Raw genomic sequence first — 21,495 nt, forward strand, 5'->3', positions numbered from 1 at the left:
ATGAAACGTCACACATATTCCTCCTCGATCGGTTCTTCAGAGTCACATTTTCAGTTAAGTCCAGTTTCAGCAAGGCAGCTTGAATCGACTTTTTGAAGAGTTAAGTGGAAGTTAAAGTTGAAGTTGTCCTGTGGAAAGCAAAGGAACGGGTTGTCGTCTTGGTTGGAAACAGTAACTAATCCTGTGTTTCCCAGCAAATATTGATCATGTGCATGATCTGAAGTCATCAGTCCATACTAATGATGTGACCAAACACAGTCAATAGAAATGAAACGTCACACATATTCCTCCTCGATCGGTTCTTCAGAGTCACATTTTCAGTTAAGTCCAGTTTCAGCAAGGCAGCTTGAATCGACTTTTTGAAGAGTTAAGTGGAAGTTAAAGTTGAAGTTGTCCTGTGGAAAGCAAAGGAACGGGTTGTCGTCTTGGTTGGAAACAGTAACTAATCCTGTGTTTCCCTGTGGAGGAACCCTGGGCTTGTGTGACGATCGCCGGCAATGGGATGAGAGACATTTGCTTCAACTGACGCATGTTAATCCATTTAGTCTCTCTCTCTCTCTCTCTCTCTCTCTCTCTCTCTCTCTCTCTCTCTCTCTCTCTCTCTCTCTCTCTCTCTCTCTCTCTCTCTCTCTCTCTCTCTCTCTCTCTCTCTCTCTCTCTCTCTCTCTCTCTCTCTCTCTCTCTCTCTCTCTCTCTCTCTCTCTCTCTCTCTCTCTCTCTCTCTCTCTCTCTCTCTCTCTCTCTCTCTCTCTCTCTCTCTCTCTCTCTCTCTCTCTCTCTCTCTCTCTCTCTCTCTCTCTCTCTCTCTCTCTCTCTCTCTCTCTCTCTCTCTCTCTCTCTCTCTCTCTCTCTCTCTAGCTCCATCTCCAGCTCCCCTATTGCATTCCCCGAGCCAGTGACAAGATAGTTGACATGTTTGCTGTTGGAATACAACAAACTGTGAAAATGGTACAAGCAGAAATAGACTTGTCTTAAACTGAACCTCCCTGAATATCTATTTACATAGCGACAACAGAAGAAAACCAGCAAGTTCAAACTATCTGTCCACATAAAAATAACTTAACAGAGAGAATAATGCGTAAAATAAAGTAATCTAGAAATAGAAAAATAGATATTCCTTATAAATGTCATTAGTTCAACTGGTCAAGCCGACATGGGGATTTCTCACCCATGTGACCTAATGTGTACACAGAGCACAGTGGAAGGACTAGAATCACCTAGAAAGAGTCAGAGTCGAGTATGAGACGGGTTCAAGTCTGAGTGACGTCCCCATCGCCTGACTCTGAGTCATTAAGGTGTTATTGGATTTAAAATCCAGAAAGGCATAGTGCACAATTCAAGGTGTATTTTTTGGCATCTTAGAAACTGTCTATAATGGTATGCATCTGAATCTGTTAGGCTGGTGAACACAACTGCCTACCCTAGCAAGAAGTATAATATATTATTAAAATAGCCATCAATATCTTTAGTACGGTTGATAGTTCATTCACCTTTAATCTTTTTTGAAGTTCTCCTCGCATCCTAACAGCCAATCATTTAATTTAGTGTACCTGCCAGCGAGTTACAGGAGAGTCGGCTTCAAGCAGTTTCTTTCATGTTGATGTGTTTTGGGGTTGTAGCTTTGACAATAGGAGAGGGGTGGGATGTATCAGTTGCAGTCGTTAAAACTGATTATTATGGGCTTTTATCTACATTAAAAAACCCTTGTTTCTAACTAACGAGTCAGTGCGATGCTTGAGTCAGAGTCTGAAACACATGTGTGCCAGCAGAACACCAGAGTCCTGATTTTTCCAAAGGGCTCAACCATAGAATTCCTCCCTCATGCACCATGGGTTTGATCAGCTCAGCAAGACAGAGCCAGATGTGAGGCACAGCTGCAGTGATGTAGTCAACAGCCTCCAAGACTTCTTGCACAATCGCTTACTGATCTGCTGACTTTTGAGCAACGACTGGCCCCTCGCATAGTCGAGATCACAGCAGATCTGACAAACACTTGGAGGAAAAGATTTGTTTTGCCACGCACTTTACGTCTTTGATATTTGCTAGTTATAGCTCCAGAGCAGGTCTCCATCCCCTCTGTGAGTGCGGCTTAAACAAGACAAGAGTGAATGAGTGAAAGACCTGCTTTGCTGTGAAGATCCCTCGTTCTTTCCGATTATCTTGAGGAGCTCAAACAGGCACTACAGAGGCCCCTCATCTCAGCTCAAATCATAATTAGAAGTAATCAAAGTCGTAAAATAGCACAAAAAAAATGTAAGTGATAGAATAAAAGATCAAACTCGCACCCAGTCGTGAATTTATCTTCAAAGATTTATCTTTAAAGTACATAGATAACAGAAAAGGCTGAATACAGTTTTGCAGGAAGTCTTTGAATGAATAAAATAATTGAAAACCCTCAAAGGTCTCATAACACAGTTCAAACCACAAACAAAGAACAACAAACACACAATCAGTCTTCTCCCCTTAAGATATTCTTTTTATTTTATATTGCAGCTACAGTTACTATCATTAAAACTGATAATCCCACAGTGGGAATTTCTTATCTAAAGTAAAGATAACTCTTATCCTACCATGATACAATGTAAATTGCTGAACCTTTCAAAATAAAGGTAGCGTTGTACAAATTCTGCAGGAATCCACATTTGAGACAATAAAAACTGTAAGATTAATTTATTATCCGTCAGTGTTTGTAGATGTGACCCGGAACAGTTGGAAAGTTTTACTGTTTTGTTTTGAGCCTGAAGTCTGGTTTTAAGATAGAGTAGCAGAAGAATGGAAGGCCTTTCTGACGCAGCATTAATCCCCTCAGAGCTCCTTAAGGAGGGACACTTACTCTCTGATTTAATTGCTATGAAAAGGTTGATCGGAATGTGAAACATGAAGTGCAGACTGGAAAAATCTGATTTATCTTGACAGCAGAAATCTTGTCTCAGCTGCATATGCTGCTAATCTGTTCTTGGCTTCCAAAACTGTTAAGACTGTGCATTAGCTGACGCATAATTGGATTCAGCAGAAATAAACCCTGCTTCCTGTTTCCCAAAGGAACGTTTTCATTCAGGAAGAGACACGATTTCAAATCAGAGCCAGGTTGGTTTAAAACACGTTTTTTTCAAAATTATACAATTTTCATTTAGATTTTCTGTGACAATGTGAAACTGTTAGGAACGAACAGAACTGAGGCCTTAAAAGACCAGACACATTTACACATTTACAAGACACACAAGATGCAACTGCTGTTACAATATGTTGTCTATAAAGTGTAAACACCTCACTGAAATAACACAGTAAAACTGTAAAGCTTTTTGATTTAAATCTTTTTGGTCTTCACTCATTTGAAACTGTAAAAAGAGCTGAATTCTTGCTATAAAGATCTACTACATTTGTGTTGACAAATTATCGGAACCCATTTGAGGAGGTGAGGTTGCAATTAATTGTCACGATAATTAAAGCAGATTGTCCTCAGTATATATCACAGGTTATTTTAATACTTTATTCAATCATTCAGCTCTTTTAAAATGGCGAAAGGTCCTCATCGTGTGCTTAGGTATTATTGTGTTAACCACACCGAACAGTGACAAGAATGAAAAGAACGTTTTCTGAGGAAGGAAGGAAGAAAACATTTCCCAAGCATGTTGGGGAATAACAAATAATATTGATATATTATCAAGATCCTCCCTGACTGCAGGAGGAACATGATCACCAGAGAGAACAGAGTGACAGTTCAGGTGGTGGACGAAGAACAAAGGAAAACACCAAGAAGAGCATGTGTCAATATCTGACTGAAAGTGGCTTCATGGAAGAAGATTCCATTGTTACAGAAAAACATATAAACTGTCTGACAGGTGTTTTATCAAATGCATTTGGAGACATTACAATGCTGCTGGGAAATTTCCTTAAGACAGACGAAATAAAATAAACTCTGTGTTCCCAGAGGAAAAAATGGTCTGGAAGAGAATATCACCGTCCCCTCCGTGAAGCGTGGAGGAGGCTCAGTTATGTGAATCAGTGCAGGGCACAGTGAACTCAGAAGATTATTGAGGCATCAGACAGTTTTGTCTGCTCCAAAAAGGATAATTAACCAAAACATACATCTGGAAGAAGAGAAGAATAAGCTTGGTATGATTGCCTGAAAAATGTTGTGCTTAAGGTCCCAATATTTTTTCCCCATTCAAGATTCATTGCTTATTACTTCATTACTAGTATTATTATTATTTTTCTTGAAATAAAGCATCACCTCTGTTGGATTAAATATGGAATAGAGAATAGTTGATGCTGATTACTCAGAGCAGATGGTGCTTTTTCAGTGATTCCTCTGTGCCTGTTTAATTAGATGAATGTAAGACAGACTGACAATAAATCTGTATTGTCTCATGTAGAAAAAAAATAACTGATCGGCTGTCGTTTTACTTTACAGAGAAACTGATACCAACTCACACTCGTTGGTTTCCCAACAAAAGGCAATATCATGAGCAAGTAAAAAACCTCTGCATAAATTATAGTCACCACAGAACAGGATGTCTGAACATCTCAAAGTAAATGTCTTTATTTAAATGTGAAGTAATTTCATCCAGTCATTTATAAGGAAATATATCAAAGACGTCTGTAGAAAGATTTGTTCTAGACTACTCACTGTCTCGGTATTACACTTTAAGCACCTAGGGGGCGTCACAACAGCAATATAGGGAACTGTGATACTTGTTATCAGGATATAAGACATGACCGCTCCTCTTAAGTGAAGCCAAAACAAGTCAATTGCACCCTGGTGTCTGGCTGCAGTGTCAGTCGTAATGGGACATGGACAAAGGTAAAAAGTAAACTCATTTTTTCTCATGTATTGGCAGGACCTCAGTACACACTCTGGCTCCAAATGGGGCAGCATTCATATCTGAAAGTGGAGACATGTCCCTAAACTATGTTTGGGAACCAGAGTTAAAAAAAACAAAACACGGGCAACATGTTTGAAGAGCATTAAGTCCACACTGTAAATATGACACTGCACTCAAAAACTCAGAACAGTGATTTATTATTGTTTCATGTTAGTGAACCAACAGTGACCTGTAAGTTTATACGTTTGTGTTAAAGTACATGCCACTGCTTTTTTGCACATATAAAAATAGAAATCATTTGATTCTAAAAATTGAAATTCCAAGACCAAAATGTTAAGTGTCCAGCTCAGTTCAACGAGATACTAAAAGGTCACTTTATAGCATCATATATAATGTGAGCATTCCACACAGCTATGCTATAGCTGTCAGCACTAAAGTTAAAGTCATTCACAATCCCTATCGATAGAAAAGCAATTTATATTTACCAAACTCCAAGTAAAAACACTAATACAGGTACAGTGTCAACAACAGACGCTTAACTCAAATTCGCCTTTGATGTCAAAGATATTGTGCAGTCACCACAGTGAAACAGTGACACCTCAGTGAAGAACACACAAACCCTGCTGTGTTGCCCCAGTTACACACAGACTGAGATTATTTCTTACAGTGTAATAAAGTGCAGCCCATTAACACATTTGCATGAAAACAAAATCATCTTAACCTCTGCTTGACTCTTGTCAAAAATAAAAACAAAATAAAAAAAAATTAAAAGATAAAATCTCCCCATGAAAGAATGGCAGGAGCTTGTTTCAGATACTATGACTGGTCTTTCAAACATCTGTTTTGAAAATTCTTCAATTCAATTGTCATGGATTTGTCATATACTTTACATACATTTAACCAAATACTTAATTATATACAGTGTATGTTTATTCTCTTGCTAAATGAGAACACTTGTGTCTTGAGGCCAGATGAACAGCAGACTCCCTTGTCATACTGCAAAGTGACATTGTGTACAGTTTGTCTTGTTGTGTTTCCAGTTTTTATGCCAAGCTATGCTATGGTGAGCTAACTATCTCCTGGTTCTAAGATGTGGAGAGAGAAGATTCCCATTTCTATTTAATGATGATCAAGTGGGTCAAGTGGGAACTTTAAGAGAGCAGATGAAGCTTCCTCCAGAAACAATCCCACTACAAAGGCCAAACATTTAGACAGCTGCTGTCACAGCCTGACTGATTAACCTCAACAGTGGACAGCGAGGGAAATTACATTTAAAAAAGAAGAAAAGAAAGGAAAACCTGAGATGTTTAAAGGTATGACATGTCAAAGGTAAACAGTGGCCATATCCACTGACTGATCTCCTGATGGGGAAACCTGCATTGAATTACTTGACTCAGTGTTTTGTTTTTTAGAGTTGGTTTCAGCTGTTGTCTCAGAACAGGACACAAGGAAGTCAGAGGCTGAACAGCCGATTGACAGAATTACAGGCCACTGACGACCAGTCAGCTCACAATTACTTTTTAAATCTTTGAGAATAAATATGTATATAAAGCAATCAGGGTGAAACTAAAAGGTGTTACTCAAGAACCTACTGGAATTCTGAAAGGCCACTTTTACTGTTTAAATGTTCTTTGATGCCTTTTATGTGCTGCACTCCAACATGGGATTTTTTTCAGGTTCATAATCTCCTCTTCTGTTGCTGGATTTCAAGCTCAGGAAGGTCGTACACAACCAGGACTGTTTAACAATTCATAGGAGAGTATATCAGGGAACAGAAACATTTCCTGGGCTGTGTCCAGAGTGTGTCTCGGTCTTTTTCTGCACCTTCAGTTGAAATGAATCCTCTAACGCTTATCTAACAGTTCACTCCAGCAACTAACACTAAAAATCAATGAAAACACATCTAATTAAAAAAATCAACAAAAAAATACAATCACATTGCTACGTGATGTTTTTCCCTCCTTTTCACTGACTACCTCAATCTGGTGAAGGGTGCCATCTGATACATACAACAGCAGCAGATCCACAAGGGCGTCTTAATTGCCTACTTCGCAACCCTGAAAATGTCCTGCTCAGAGACACAGTGTGGCCAAAACAATATCTCATTAAAAAAACAAAGGGAACCACAATCTGCGGTAAAAGCCTAGCTCAACTGACCTGACTTCGCAAACCATTACCACTTAAAATGACAGCCGCGTTGAACATGAAAACAGAGAGATTAGACAGGATTAACACGGTCGTGGTTCTGCTGAGTTTCACTCATGCCGACAGTCTTCACAGGTTGGGTTAACAACCTTGTTCACAAAATTACGTTGAAACTGTCTCCAAACCGGCTGTTGCAGTACTGATGGTTAGAACTAGAGCTCAGTCATACGTTAAGAGGTCGTGTTTGAAGTACACAGTTAGGTTTCACCACAGAGCTCCCAGTGCTGGACAGAGCGAGTCAGCTGCAGTGATCCCGCAGCAGAGTCAGCTCTACGAGGAGCTGCTGAGGGCGGCGCTGGATGTGCTCCTGCCTGTCTTACGTTCATAGTTTACAAGTCTCTGTCCGACTAGATATCTGTAAGAGAGACGGGAAAGAGCGCTGTTAAGAAATAACTGAAGGATTGACATTCACAGCACTCAATTTTACTTTTCAGTTGGGTTAGTTTTACTTTTTGAGTATCATTCTCAGTCACAAAACAGAATGTTTGAGGAGCTTTTGGCTCTACGTTCATGTGTCAACATGAACAACAACATGGCCTTTTTGTGTTGTGCATATTATTTTGTTTTATTAAAAAGTAAATCACATATATCACAGATGTGTGATCCTTCCAGTTTTTGGTCGTCAAAGAATCTGACCACTGACAGAAATTTCTCAAGATGAATAGAAGTAAAATAAAAACACAGCTTGTTTGCCCCCAAGTGGAAGTTCATGCTGAAAGACATTTTGGTGGTGTACTGACTTGTCGTTTTTGATGTGTTCGTATAAGCGTTTGAACTGTCGTATCTGGAAGGAGAGAATGGCCAAGAGTATGACCACCATCAGCAGGAAGGGATAGATCCTCCTGTCCACCAGCGTCTGCATCACTGGCTGAACACCTGCAGCAGCGAGGAGGGACAACAGAAGGATGATCACTTTTCATTGACAAGATGATGATGTTGGTCCACACTATGACTAAAATCATAATTTCCATTAAGGGCTTTGGAAACTCAATTGACTGGCTGTTTAAATGTGTTCCTCCACTTCAACATCAAAAACACACGTAAAAAAGTGAAATAGGGCGACTTAAGCTGCTCTCAGACATGCACTGGACTCAGCAGATCCTCTGTATTTTCTCCGGAGGAGGAGCATGTATGAACGTTAATCTCAGAGTGAGAGGCTCGGCAGTTTCTACGAACTTCATACTAGGAGGTTAGGCGTATAAGAAAAAATGGAGAAGTGAGGGAAAACGGAGGAGATGAATCTGCTCTGTTCATCCACTAACTTCAAACTTGATACTTGTGAAGGTCAGACAAATAACCGTCCATAAAGACTTACCAAGCAGTGGTGTAATGCCTTTGGAGATGATGTAGGGCACAGAGAGAGACACCAGCAAGACACAGATGACCGGAGCAGCCAGTCGTCGCAGGATGAAATGGAGGTCGATGTTTCTGATACCGTTAGCATACACCTACAGCAGCAAGAGGGACGATACCAATACTTTTACTTCACTTTTCCAATACTAGCTCAATTCTTTTTCTTAAAATTACCATACACTTCAATTTTAACTGGTGAACTTTATTACAAAATGGACAATATCTTCCACTGTACTTACATAAAGCCATATTTCCACACATCTTATTCCTCTTGACTATGTTGTTAATATCACATGAAGCTGGACAGAGGAGACACTGACCTGTTCGATGACAGTTTTCAGCCACCACTGAGGGCCCATCAGTGTGATGGCAGCGATGATTTTAGCATGAAGCACGCCAAGCGCCCAGTCCTGCCACACAAAGGTCAATCAATAAACAACCACAACACAATGAGCTTTGTCTCAACATTTCAGCATCTGTTCGGTATTAACATCATGAAAACCTGTTTGTGTGACCTTGAGAAGGAGACTAAATGTTGGCTGAATTGAATTGTGTGCCAAAAATATCTTTAAGTAACAAACTGATTTTGCTACAATATATTTGTTGAAAGAATTACATTTTTATGTGTAAAATGTCTCACAACAAGCAGCATCAACAAGAACAATAAAATGGTGTAATACATGCATGATATTGGATGTCTAGTACTGGGGCCTGATACCCAGCACTACTGACAAAACACATGCACAAGATAATTGGTTAAACTTGTGTTTTACTTTTCACATCAGCAAATACCAGGTCTACAAGGACACTGATTGCTTGTGTACTTCTCTGAGTAGAACGCAAGTGGACTAAAAAGTAGTTTGATATGAACTGCTACACATCTTTGGAGCCTGCAGCGGTCTGTGTCAGCAAGGGAGCATAACTGAGGCCTCACACCCAGGCCACGCTGGATGCATGAGTGTCGTGTGTGCATAGCGGAACATCTTGTTATTCATTTCTATGTTATCAATTGGCCACACTGCCTGTGCGTGTGTGAGCCACACTGCTCTTCTAGAGAGTCGGGGTCAGGCCTATTGTGTCTGCGTACCGCCTGCAATTCACAGCAAAATAGACAGTGAACATAACCTTTGACCAAGGTTTCAATGTCTCAATCTTCAACTCCATGGTCCTACCTGCCAGGGATAGAACAGTGGTGTCTGGTCCAGTGGGACTCTGAGAGGAGCCACAACGACCAGCTCAAACAACAGACCCAACAGCAGAGGTATGACTCCAGCTAACAGCACAGCCACCACAATGGTCTTTAGAATCTGTAATAAACAAGATAGCACATTGAAATACAAACATTTGCCTCAGTAAGAGTTTCATTTATGCCATTTCCTGGGAAGACTAGTCACATTACCATGAGCGTCCACTCGTGGACTTTGAGCATGATGATACTTCGCCCCTGTGGCATCCAGGACAGCAGCACTGTGGCGGCTCGGATAGCCAGCCAGCAGACGTAGAGCCCACTGGCTGCTGTGTACAGCTCATGAACCATGGCACTGCCCATCCAGAAAGACATCAGCCAGCGACCCACACACACTGGGAGAAGAGGAGAACAGGTAAAAATTAGAGATGAGAAGAATGACAACGCAGAGCAGAGAGGAGCAACAGTAAAATGCAGAAAATGACTGCATGTGGTTACAACTTACCTGGTAGCGTCAGGCAGAGCAGACTAGCCAGTAACAGCGTCACACACATGAAGACGACCAATAGAATGATCTGAACAGGCAAACAAACAGAAAACAATAAAAATAATTTGTATCGGAAATGTTAAGAGCAGCACTAGTTTCATCAGTGGCAATATGACATGAAGAACTGTCCTGGCATCAGTCACCTTGAGGGGAAATTGGACAGGCCGGTGGTACGGCTGGAAACCCACAGGACCGCCCTGCTGCAGGATAGCCTGATGGGCAGCGTGAAGCCCCTCCCCTAGGCCTGGGATTCGGTTGTTGTTATGGCGACCGGGAGGATTGTTGAGTGGTTGGTTGTCCTCATCTTCATGATCTCCGAGCAGGTAGGAGTGAAGGTCACTGTGGGGAGAAACTTGAGGAATTAATTTGTTGTAAAGTCACTTCACGTTTACTAGAAGTCATAGCACATGAAAAGAAAACTATGACTTGGGAACTATTGGCAGTCACAAAAACTGTTATACTTGTTTTTACCAAATATGATAAAGATCATCTAGAAAAGCAACAAGTTATATTTCAGCTTATACGCTATTCGACCATTTAACATGTAAACCTGCAGTGTGTGAGTTTGTTTGTGCTTACAGCATGTATCCAGCTGTGAACGTCCAGGCGTGAACAAGCCGCTTGAGCCACTGACGAGTGTGACCCTGCTCCAACAGTGCCGGCAGAACAACTTGAAGCAAAAGCAGCTCTAACGATAGCTCGCTCACTGGGGCATCACTGCAGGGACAACATAAACCACAGCTTGACACAAGTCACATTCAGTTTATAATACACTGTCAAATATGTTGGAAATGGCTCCGTTTTATTTTTGTTGCTAAAACAGATATAACCTTCTGAAAGTACATTTTGTGTGATGTCATGTGTACCTGTAAAGCATGACGTTGTAAGGAAGGAAGGTTGGGAAGAACAGTTTAATGATTCTAATGGGGAGCCAAAGCATCAGCAAAACTATGGAACCAAACACCACCTGGAAACACACACAGATTTTTCGGTTAGGCACAGAGTATCCCTATACTTTTACAGTGCAACACAAATAGTTTCAATAAGCATTTGGTTGCTGAAAAGCATGTGTAGTAGATTTTACTTTGGTAATAGTAAAAAAAAGGATCATTTCGGGTTCAAACAAATTTCAACTATAACAGACCCTTTTGATTGAATCATGTCTTTCCACTGTTATTTTGTTATTACTGCATAATCCACACCATCAGATGTTTAACAGAGACTATTTCTTCAATGGAAAGTGGCTCCACTGAAAACTGTTTTTCATCTCGGCAAATGAAAACAGAACAATCTACTTCTTTATAACTTGGTTCAAGAGACTGTTTAAAGGACACAAATTTGATTCTGGAGTTTATATGTACTTAAATATTCTCTTTCTCTAACCTTTTCTTGACTCTATATGAAAATGGTATTTTTTGATTGTCCACTGTCCTTTCTCATCAATGTTGTAAATACTGTTTTTTTATTGATGTGCTCTGCTACTCGTGGCATCTCATACCTTCCTTTCTGTCCTGAAAGGGGGATCTGTCACATGTGGCTTTCTGAGATTTCTATGTTTTTCCCGTTATTTATGCGTTTTTTTCTGGAATTTGTCCTTCCTCTTGATGAGGGTCAAGGGCAGAATTCTGCACTTTGTTAAGCCCCATTAGACAACTGTGATTTGTGAATATGGGCTACACAAATAAAATGTGATATAATTGAGTGATTGTTTGAGAAATCTCATGTTGTTGTTGTTATGCCACTGAAGGTTAGTTTTGGCGGAAAAGAGATGAGGGGGATGTGCGACTGACCACAGAGAGAATAAACCTCCGCAGATGTCTATAGATGGGCAGGTGGATCATCTCTTGGACTGGGTTAAAGTCTGGATCATTCAGGTTCCTCAGGAACCACAGCACACCTGGCCGAAGAACCTGTTCACAAACACGTTTGCAGGTTAGACATTTAGAATATTATAAATAGTTTGGGAATTCACAGTGTCTTATTGTGACTTGCTGAGAAATTCATGTTACCTCTCGAAGCAAAAGGATGAAAGAGGCAAAGTAGAAGACGTAGACCATGCCGACCAGCCAGTGGAGGAACATCGTCGTACCAGGAGCCGAGTCAAAACTCTGCTCCCTGTCTTTCAAGGTGGCATCGAACATTTCCTGCAATCAACAAAGGGACAGGGTGCATGGTCTGTGTTTTTCATAATAATGACAAGAACTGATGAGAATCTCTTTTTATAATTTGGTCAAATGAATAGAATTTGGGTTTCCAAATAGAACGCCGACCAATTTTCTTCATCAACTGCATTCAGTCTGTTTTGTTAAGTCATTAAGGGGTCAGTATGTGACAAACAGAATCAGTGTACTCTGTATAATTGTCTTACCAGTGAGCAAATGTCGAGCCACCAGCCACAAATCAGTGGGAACAAGCCTATTTCCATGACAACCAGCAGGGACACCTGTGACAATACAAATACAATTTAGTGTCTGTTTTCAAACATACTTTCTGTATTCCTAATTTTTCCTTCTTGTGGTTTGGAGACATCCTAATTTACCTTGACAACAATGTAGCAGACACCCAGGAGTCGTCTGGACCGCTGGAATCTTACCAACGAAGCTAGTACCTAAACAGGGAACAGTTAAGGACTGACACACAACGTGAGAAAAAATAAAACATAATATCTAGTCTAAAGGTTGACCACTGGCTTGACCTAGTATGTAACCGCATGACTAGACAACATTTCTATTAAGACTGAAGTGGTGGCCCTTTTCTGGGAAATAAATTAAATAAATTCTAAATAACTGTGGAATTGAAAACAAAAACACAGACATAAATGACTGATACTATGTCAGGCAGCAGAAACACAACTGCAATATCTCATACCCATGAGGTAATTTGATCAGTGAGGAGGATACATGACAAACCATGAGAGCTCCTGCTAGGAGGATGTAACCCAGTATGGTGGTGACAAGGCCGTCAAAGTGTGAAGCTTTAATCTGAAACCAGATATGATATCAAAGAAATTGGATCAGTGAATGGCAAACCCAAATATAAGTAAATAATTCAAACTGTTCAAGTTTCCTCTCAGACATCGCTGTGCACTCACATAGTCCTCAAAGCCCAGTCCAACCACAGAGAAGTGGCCGATGTGATATGGACAAAAAGCTAAAGGGGGGGGGGGACAAAGAGGTTAAGGCAGAAAGAACTGTAGACTATACTGATGGTCTTTCCATCAAAATAAAATGCTTGAATAAGGGTAATACACAGATCACACAGTTCATCACTACACTAAGGTTGAACTTACCAAAGACAAGGATGAAGAGTGTATTTAGAGACACCACCCAGAAGACATGCTCCTAGAGAAATCACACAAAAACACATTGCTCTGTCAATGGTACAGCATTTCTAGCTACAGCTACAATGAAGGTTATAGTTGTATTATATCATTATTGAAGATGTTTAAGACTAATTCCAGTAAATTCCAGACTGGCATATTTTCAATATATGTTGCAGTTGTGATTATTAGGTTGTCCATTCTTTGAACTTGATGCCCCTGTAGTGAAAAGTCAGGAAACAAGGATTTGCGCACAACTGACTTTTAACAAGCTGAAATACCTTTTTTAGTGTAAGAGAGTGGACATTTTGACCACATTGGTAGTTGGCAAGAATATTATAAGAGAAGACTTATTGGGTTGCAACTTATTTACACAGGTGGGACCATTCTTGACAATAGATACATCTCCAGTAGATTGGTCCAGACATTCATTTATGTATTGTACTGCTGTCAAATGATTGGCTGCCTCAAATTTAATAAATTAGCAGGGGTACAGCATAGATCCCCATAGTTAACCAAAAAGAACATTCCCAGCAGCTACTTTTTGTCTTTACCTTGTCAGAGCCTGGTGTTTGAAAGTATTTATGTATTCAAACATGTTTACTTGGAAATCTTTAGGAGGCTTACACTGCCATGATGAAAGTTGTTTACAGAAGTCCAAAGTCAGCATGACCGTTAACAGTCAACATAGCCACATTAATGTTGAAACAGTAAGGAATACAAATTAAAAGCTGTGTGCACTTACCAGGAACACCAAGGAGCCATCCAGTCCCAGCATCTGGGACATAAAGAAATCAGTGTCAATTATCACCTAACATTACAAATAAATGAACATGGTATTGGGCGGCTGTAAACTGGTTTGAATTCATATAGAGCTTTTCTAGTCTTAATGAGCACTCAAAGCACTTTACATTACAGTTTGCCATTCAAACACAAACATATTCATACAGTGCATGTATTGGCAGTACTTTTTTTTCTATGAGGGGCAAGTCGGTGGTCAGCATCTTCCCCATCTGCATATAGATGTTGAGGACTGGGATCGAAATGCGGACCTTCTGGTAGGATGACGACCGCTCTACCCCTCAGCTGCCTATCAGCTGTGGCTGATTGAGTAGAGCGGAACGTCCTCCTCAGTGGTTCGATACCAGTCTTCCCCCTCTGCATCCCGAAGTGGCCATGAGCAAGACTCTGAGCCCCGAATTGTCTCTCCAAGAAAAAGTGCTGCTCATAGATGCACTGTATGAATGTTTGTGTGACTGGCATAAACCGTACTGTAAAGTGCTTTGAGTGGTCATCAAGACATGAAAAGCGTTAAATAAATACAGCCCATTTCCCACTTAATACGACTGGTCTTAGTTAAACAGCTGCTGCTATTAATATAGAAGTAGGGATGTACTTTACTGATCCTACACCAAGTCATCAACAACAAACATCACTGAAATATCCAAGAATGAGTTGCTTAACCAAACTAACGTAAGATGGACGCTTCCTGTCGAGCCCTTTAGCTCAACTTCATCTGCAAACAACCTGACAGCCTCCGTTGACTTTGCCTTTTTAGCATCATGACATAGCAACATCAAAGCCCTAATTTGAACAGGGAATTCATAAAAAACAGATTCCTACCCTCTCCCAGGTCAGCTCCTCTGCTGCACGGTCCCACTCCAGAGCGTTCCAGTTTAAATCTTCTGCAAAGGAGAATAAGAAGCAACAGAAACAGTTATGAACAGTATATTACATTACATTACATTTAGCTGATGCTTTTATCCAAAGTGACTTACAATAAGTGCATTCAACAATGAGGGTACAAACCCAGAACAACAAGAATCAAGAAAGTACAATTTCTTCAAAAAAGCTAAACTACAAAGTGCTATAAGTAAGTGCCATTTTAGTGCTACTAAATTGTTAGTTTAAAATTTTATTCAAGGTATAGTCGGAGAGATGTGTTTTTAGTTTGCGGCGGAAGATGTGTAACCTTTCTGCTGTACAGGGGGTTATATAGCATGTATCCCCATGTAGCTCCATTACCATGGTTAGGTTGTGTTTCCTTGCTACGGTTAACACATTCCATTATAGAGGAATGAAAACAGCTCACAAAAGACTTGACAGGTGTTTAATCTTTAGTTTTCACTGCTTTTATGTTGATGTTATTTAAACAGGGGTTCAACAGCTCTATGGGCAAACCCGCATACATAGTTTTATTACTATGTCTGTAGTAATGTCTATATACTACTGAAGACGGAGATAAAAACAATTGAAAATCAATCACTATTTCAAAGTATATCCCAGTTCTGTGCTTTTATTCTCACGCTGACCTTGTCCTCCATTATTGGCATCAGCAGCATCTTCTTCTCTTCCTTCCTCATCCTCCTCCTCATCTTCGTCCTCCTCCCCATCATCGTCTTCGTCAGGTTCAGCATCATTTCCCTGGTTACCTACTTCATGTGGGTTGCCAGGAGCCAGACCGTCTTCGGCAGGGTCTGCAGGGTGCTGGGCTGCTGCGGGGTCAGCTGCAGCCTGGGCGTTGACTGCAGCGTTACCACCTGGCACCTGCAGAAACGTGAAGAGACGTTACAGCTTCCTGTACTCCTACAACGGAGACTGCACCAGTGACAGAAGGTAATATTGGAGCCCTTATTTGCTTATGTGGCAACTAGCAATGATAAATTTAAAGTTAAGGCATGAGCCAAAAAAAACCATCAGCATCAGCCTTTTCATTTGTTGCTATTGTTTATAGTATATTTCTGTCCTAAGGCTTCAATCAAACTGCACGCGTGTCAATAAAATAGTCTGATTTAGGAATGAAATACAGAAACATCCATCAAATCAAAATGAATGCCGTTAAGACACATTAACTGAATTCACTTGTACATACAACCTTGTCTCCATCTTTTTACACCAGTGTTAAAAAGAACTGTGACATATAATTGATCCCTGGCCAGCTGGAAAAAAGGAACCTTGTGCAGTCTTCAGCATAAACTGAGCTCACCTCATTAGCAGGTGCAGGGCCGTTGGGCTGGTTGGGAACCAAAGGCAGTGGATTCTGCTCCAACCACTGAGGGGGGCCACCATGGACAATCTGCTCTCTGAGCCACACCAGGCTGATGAAGGCGCACAGCGTGCAAGTGACCACAAAACAACCCTGGAGACAGTCTGCAAGCAGGTTTTGTCTGAAGGAGGAGATGGTGCATCAAGGATTAATTAAACTTTACTAAATTTTCAGACATAACTTTGATACGGTGAGCAGAACGAAGGGAAAGAAAAGAAGACATATGGGTGGATTCTTCAAGGAATTATTTACATGAATCCAGTGTACAAGATATGGGGAACAGAGGAACAGAGAGGGAGCAAGACAGTGGAAGACAGGAGCAGCAAAACCCCCCAAAAAGAGAGTGATTCAAACTTACGTTGAAAGCATATCTAATGGGAGGGTGAGGAGTGAGCTCACAGAGCCTGTAAATAGACACTTGTAAATGCGACCTGCAAGGAAAGCAAACATATGAGAGGGTAATTACAATAACAACATTGCGAGGATCTAAAAAACACCCTCTAAATTCAGGACTTTCTTCTGAATGTTACTCGACGTCATGCTGCATTGATAGTAAATTATGTCAATGCAGATATATATATATATATAGTAATTATAGTAGAGCTCTTACTATATCCAAATAAGAGCTCTGTATCCAGCTCTTATTTGGATATAGAGCTGGTAATTGAGATATGATCACAAGGGATCACAGGAGACTTATGACTGGAAGTCAAGTTAACAGGTTAGTTTAAAAGTCACATTCAGACTGTTTTCCAGTTGAGCTACTGACTGTCCTCGCCTCTCGAATGTTTCTCATCACTGCACACCTTAACTGTCAAAAAGCTTAACGAGCAATATTCTTTGCCAATAAGAACAATGAAAGCTTAGTTCCACTTGAGTAAAAGCGATAATTTGTGGCTTAAAACATTTGAATAAATTTGCTGCTGTAGGCTGGTGTTGAATGGTTATTTAAGTTTGTTTGTTCAGCTCAACCTTACAGTTTGTTTTTTAATGGACTGCTAAAACTTTGTTTTCTTTACTTTTTTGGGGGAAACTGTTTAACTGAAGTTAGGGAGTGCATACAATATGTGGTAAGAATAGGAAAACTGCTGATGAAATCTCCTTTTGTTTTGGCAATGGGATGATGGGACTTACATGCTGTGAGAGGCACAACGCCTAGCCAGGCAAAGGCCACTAGTGTGTAGTGGAACCAGTATCTGATGGCTGTTCCGATACTGGTGACCAGACCTGAAAAGATATCCTGGACAGGCAAGCGAGATGGCATGTCTGGAGAGTAGACTGAAGAAAAGACAGAATTAGTAACTGTAAAAGGAGCTTGTGACAAATAAATGCTTCATTGATGTATTGAAAAACAAACAACTTACTTGGTGTAAATGCGAACCTGTGTTTACATAATTCACAGTATTCTTTTCTGCTGTGTTTTAACCACTGCAGTAGGCTGTGAAAACAAAAGACACCAAGTTAGTTTTCCCTTTTTACCTGGTGGAAACTTAAATCACCTGCACTATTTGTCTGAGAATCTCCCTCTGTAGTAAAATCATGCAGCGCTCTAATGATTGTTCATGACCTAAAAGTGTGATTTTTCTCGCCCAACAATATGTTACGTTTCAATTTATGTCCCACTTAATATTGTGTGTTAATTCCCTAAACTATAATAAGGATTATCTCTTTACTTTAATCCCTGCTGTTCTCTTCCCCAGAGAATACGTTTTTACAAATGTTAGCTTACATTTCAACAATTGATTCCAACCAATTCATGCGTAAGAGCAAACTAATAAAAGAATAGACAGGTACCATCGTCACTTTAACCCATGTGATACATGGAATGAAATGAGAAGTTCATGGAAACATGTATGTTCCGAGAAACTGAACCTACCATTCCTGATGGATGAACTTGATGCTGCCAGTGCAAACACAGGGGTGGAAGAGCGGCTTTTCATGGCTCCCCTCTGACCGACAGACCCGGCAGATGTCAGCTGTACAGTAGGCACAAAGTACAGTAACTTAAAAAAACATATTTATATGATACACAGTGGCTTGAGAAAATATTCAGAACCATTAATTTGTCCACACTTGACTGTGCAGTTCCTGAATTTTGAATGAACCTTTTGACTAAAAAAGAAGAGTATAAAAACATATAAAAAACAGCCATTTTCCAGTCATGACAGTATTCAGAACCTTAAATAAGTACTTTATAGAACCCTCTTTGGAAGCAAGTTATAGCTGCATGTTTTCATGGGGCTGTCTCTATAGCATGAGGCTGCCACCCCCACGCTGAGTCATCCTTCAGTCAGGTTCTACCATCTCCGAAAGACTCTAAAACTCTGTTAACAGCGACCATCAGGTTTGTGGTCACCATCTTCACTAAGAGACCGGCAACTCAAGGAGAGACCCAGCTGGTGGTTCCTAACAGTTCCTTACATTTCACACTGTGCCTCTGGGAAGACTAAACAGCTGCAGGAGGGGTTTTACACCTTTTCCCTGCCATACCCCGGTTTGATCAGTGAACTTCACAGAGATCTTCTTGGACTTCACAGTTTGATTTACATCTTGACATGCAGAATGAATCGTGCAACCTCATGTGAGCGGGGGTGTGCCTTTCTGAACTATGACCAGTCAATTCAGACCTCGATCAAAACGATTAATAATTGAAGCAAAGAGGATGCACTTCACCACAACTGTCAGTGCAGCAACAAAGGGTCTGAATACTTTAATTGATTAGAGATTTACGTTTTTGAATTTCGATAAATTTGCAAAATTATCTTAAAATAATTGAGGATGTCTATTAAACTGTCCACATTATGCTAACTGTGGTGTTTTAGGTAAGCCACGTGTCTTCCTGGAGTAGAAGAGGACAGGGCACTGACTGTAGGGCAAACTGTAATCCTTGGATTACCTATGTCACTGGAAGACCAAAATAAAACAGCTATAATTAGCCCAGGATGCAACGACATGATGCCAGTTCGGATCCACACAGTGCTCAGAGCTGACTGACACAGAAATGGATAACAACAATATCCCACTTTGAGATACCTCAACACGACGTGACAATGTAGATTCCTTTTCCCATAGTTTAAACAGCAGCCCTGTGTATCGTGCTGCTGTCATCTAACGTAACAACCCGAGAGTTACGATTGTTTAATCAACGTTGACACACATGCTGAACAAGCTGGATTACTTTAAAACGTTATGTCTTTGTTAAACTCTTAACTTTGTCAACAGACACAGCTGGTCGCTAGCTGGCTAGCAGTGTGTACGTAACGTTATGATAACGGGTTGCTTCACATTTATCCGACGCTTACTTTTAACTATGTTATTTATTAGGTTTTTTAATGGCTTCAATCTGACTGTTCTATTTCGGTGTCTACCTATATGTAACTACCTATCAGTGTTAATAAAGGCAAAACAGGAACTTCACGTTGCTAATGTTATTTACAAAAGCTGATGGCTAACAAACACGAGCTAATGCTACATAGCAAGCAAGCTAATGCTAGTTAGCAAACACGCTATCGCTAATTAGCTAACGAATTCTCCAATTCCGGTTAACATTCGTCAGTTTGATCAAATGTTGAATTAGTCACTGCACGTGACCACAGTTAGTTATTCGTTTACACAGTACCGTGTTAGCAGGAGCTGATTTACCGGCTAACGCTAACAAGTAGGGCAATCAGGTTTCAACATTAGCTACCTTCCTCTGCGGTGTCCATCTTGACTGGCTGCTAAAGCAGCCCTGCTCCACTGCTCAGGCTAGTCAGCCACTGCGATAACTACATGTAGAACCAGTGTTTATACCGCGGAGGCCAGTGTCCAGGTGTCTGTGAGCGTCAGTGTACAATGTGTTTTAATAACAACGCTCGCACACATCGTCAGCGAGCAGTCTGGACTTCCTAAATGCAACATGTGATCGTGCAGTAATTTCCCCACATGATGGCGACACAGAGCATCCAGCCCGGTGGACCATTTACCAAACTGGAGGACATGACGTCATCGGAGGAACTAATGGATCAAAGCTCCTGGTGTAAATATCATCATAGCAACTTAATCCAGGATTTCTTTCATTTAAATAGGATTTAATTAATTAATTAATTTTCTATATCGTTTGCCTGTGGAATAAATAAAATAAATTTTCTCATGACGTGTCATTTGGTTTCAAACAAGACACTTTACCCGCAATAATATCAAAGTTTATATACTTTACAATGACACTTTTACTTTTCTTTCTGCTACAAGCAAGTATATAGCAAGTAAGAATGAGGTGACGGACGATTTAAATCCACTTATCTGGCAACACTTGACACACAGACAGTTCGGGGTCATCGTGAACTGTTGCACATCTCAAGGATTTGAAACATATTTAATATGAGCAGGTTGTGAGTGCCATAATAGAAAAAGTAGCCAAATATGCGCAAATATGTTTGTAGAACTGCTCACCATTTACTTCGATTGTATTGAATTTGGCTGCAACGTTGTTCACCCCTGGAATTCTGTTTTGTGGACTCAAACACTTCTTCAGGGAATTTCCATTTTTTGGTGAACTATCCCTTTCAGCCACAGAGTTAGTGCAGTGTGTAGGACAGCCTGAGCTGAGTTGACACCATGACTGAGAAGTGTGTCATATTCGTAGCCCATTATAAACCTCCTGGAACAAAACCCATAACATGGAACAGAGGTTCCACAATCAAGAGCCTGGGTAACATAGTTAGAATAAACCCAGAAGCCTCTCTAGTGAGCCTGGTATCGAGTTAGAAAATGCATCAGTAGGGCCCGACCTCTGGGCACTGACAGTGAGGCCCTATTGAAATTGTAAAGATTATTAGTCTTTTATTTTTTTTTCAGGCAAATGAATTGGCTTTTTGATTGCTTTAACATTCTTACCAAAATTTGCAGAAAATTAGAAAGTGGTGAAAATGTACGTATTCGGGATTAATTTTCAATAGGCGTGGCAAAATGGCTCAACGGTGCCCCCCGAGCCTCCCGTGAACATGTTCACATTGACCGATCTTCACAAAAATC

At 40.5% G+C, this 21,495-nt stretch overlaps 1 protein-coding gene across 1 annotated transcript; it reads right to left on the bottom strand.

The window, feature by feature from the left end:
• Window positions 1-5,007: 5,007 nt before the first annotated feature.
• Window positions 5,008-20,395, bottom strand: LOC133017657 (E3 ubiquitin-protein ligase MARCHF6-like). Its single transcript, XM_061083798.1, has 26 exons — window positions 20,171-20,395; window positions 18,359-18,458; window positions 17,847-17,920; window positions 17,617-17,760; window positions 16,841-16,913; window positions 16,423-16,603; window positions 15,749-15,983; window positions 15,060-15,121; window positions 14,182-14,214; window positions 13,407-13,458; window positions 13,209-13,267; window positions 13,018-13,098; window positions 12,657-12,725; window positions 12,486-12,560; window positions 12,127-12,261; window positions 11,908-12,027; window positions 10,984-11,084; window positions 10,697-10,834; window positions 10,261-10,456; window positions 10,076-10,145; window positions 9,784-9,965; window positions 9,557-9,691; window positions 8,705-8,794; window positions 8,347-8,479; window positions 7,772-7,907; window positions 5,008-7,386 (listed from the first exon to the last, which is right to left on the bottom strand). The coding sequence occupies exons 1-26, from the start codon at window positions 20,187-20,189 to the stop codon at window positions 7,302-7,304; spliced, it is 2,778 nt and encodes a 925-aa protein (XP_060939781.1). The 5' UTR covers window positions 20,190-20,395; the 3' UTR covers window positions 5,008-7,301.
• Between the last annotated feature and the right edge of the window lie 1,100 nt (window positions 20,396-21,495).

Source organism: Limanda limanda, chromosome 13, assembly GCF_963576545.1.
Source record: "Limanda limanda chromosome 13, fLimLim1.1, whole genome shotgun sequence".
NCBI classification, from domain to species: Eukaryota; Metazoa; Chordata; class Actinopteri; order Pleuronectiformes; family Pleuronectidae; genus Limanda; species Limanda limanda.

What these genes read in the sequence shown, in the direction of transcription:
- LOC133017657 (XM_061083798.1), bottom strand. An exon ending in ACTCTTCATCCTTGTCTTTG is followed by an intron (nt 13,268 to 13,406) that starts GTAAGTTCAACC and finishes CCCCCCCTTTAG; the next exon opens with CTTTTTGTCCATATCACATC. An exon ending in TCTGCTACATTGTTGTCAAG is followed by an intron (nt 12,561 to 12,656) that starts GTAAATTAGGAT and finishes GTATTGTCACAG; the next exon opens with GTGTCCCTGCTGGTTGTCAT.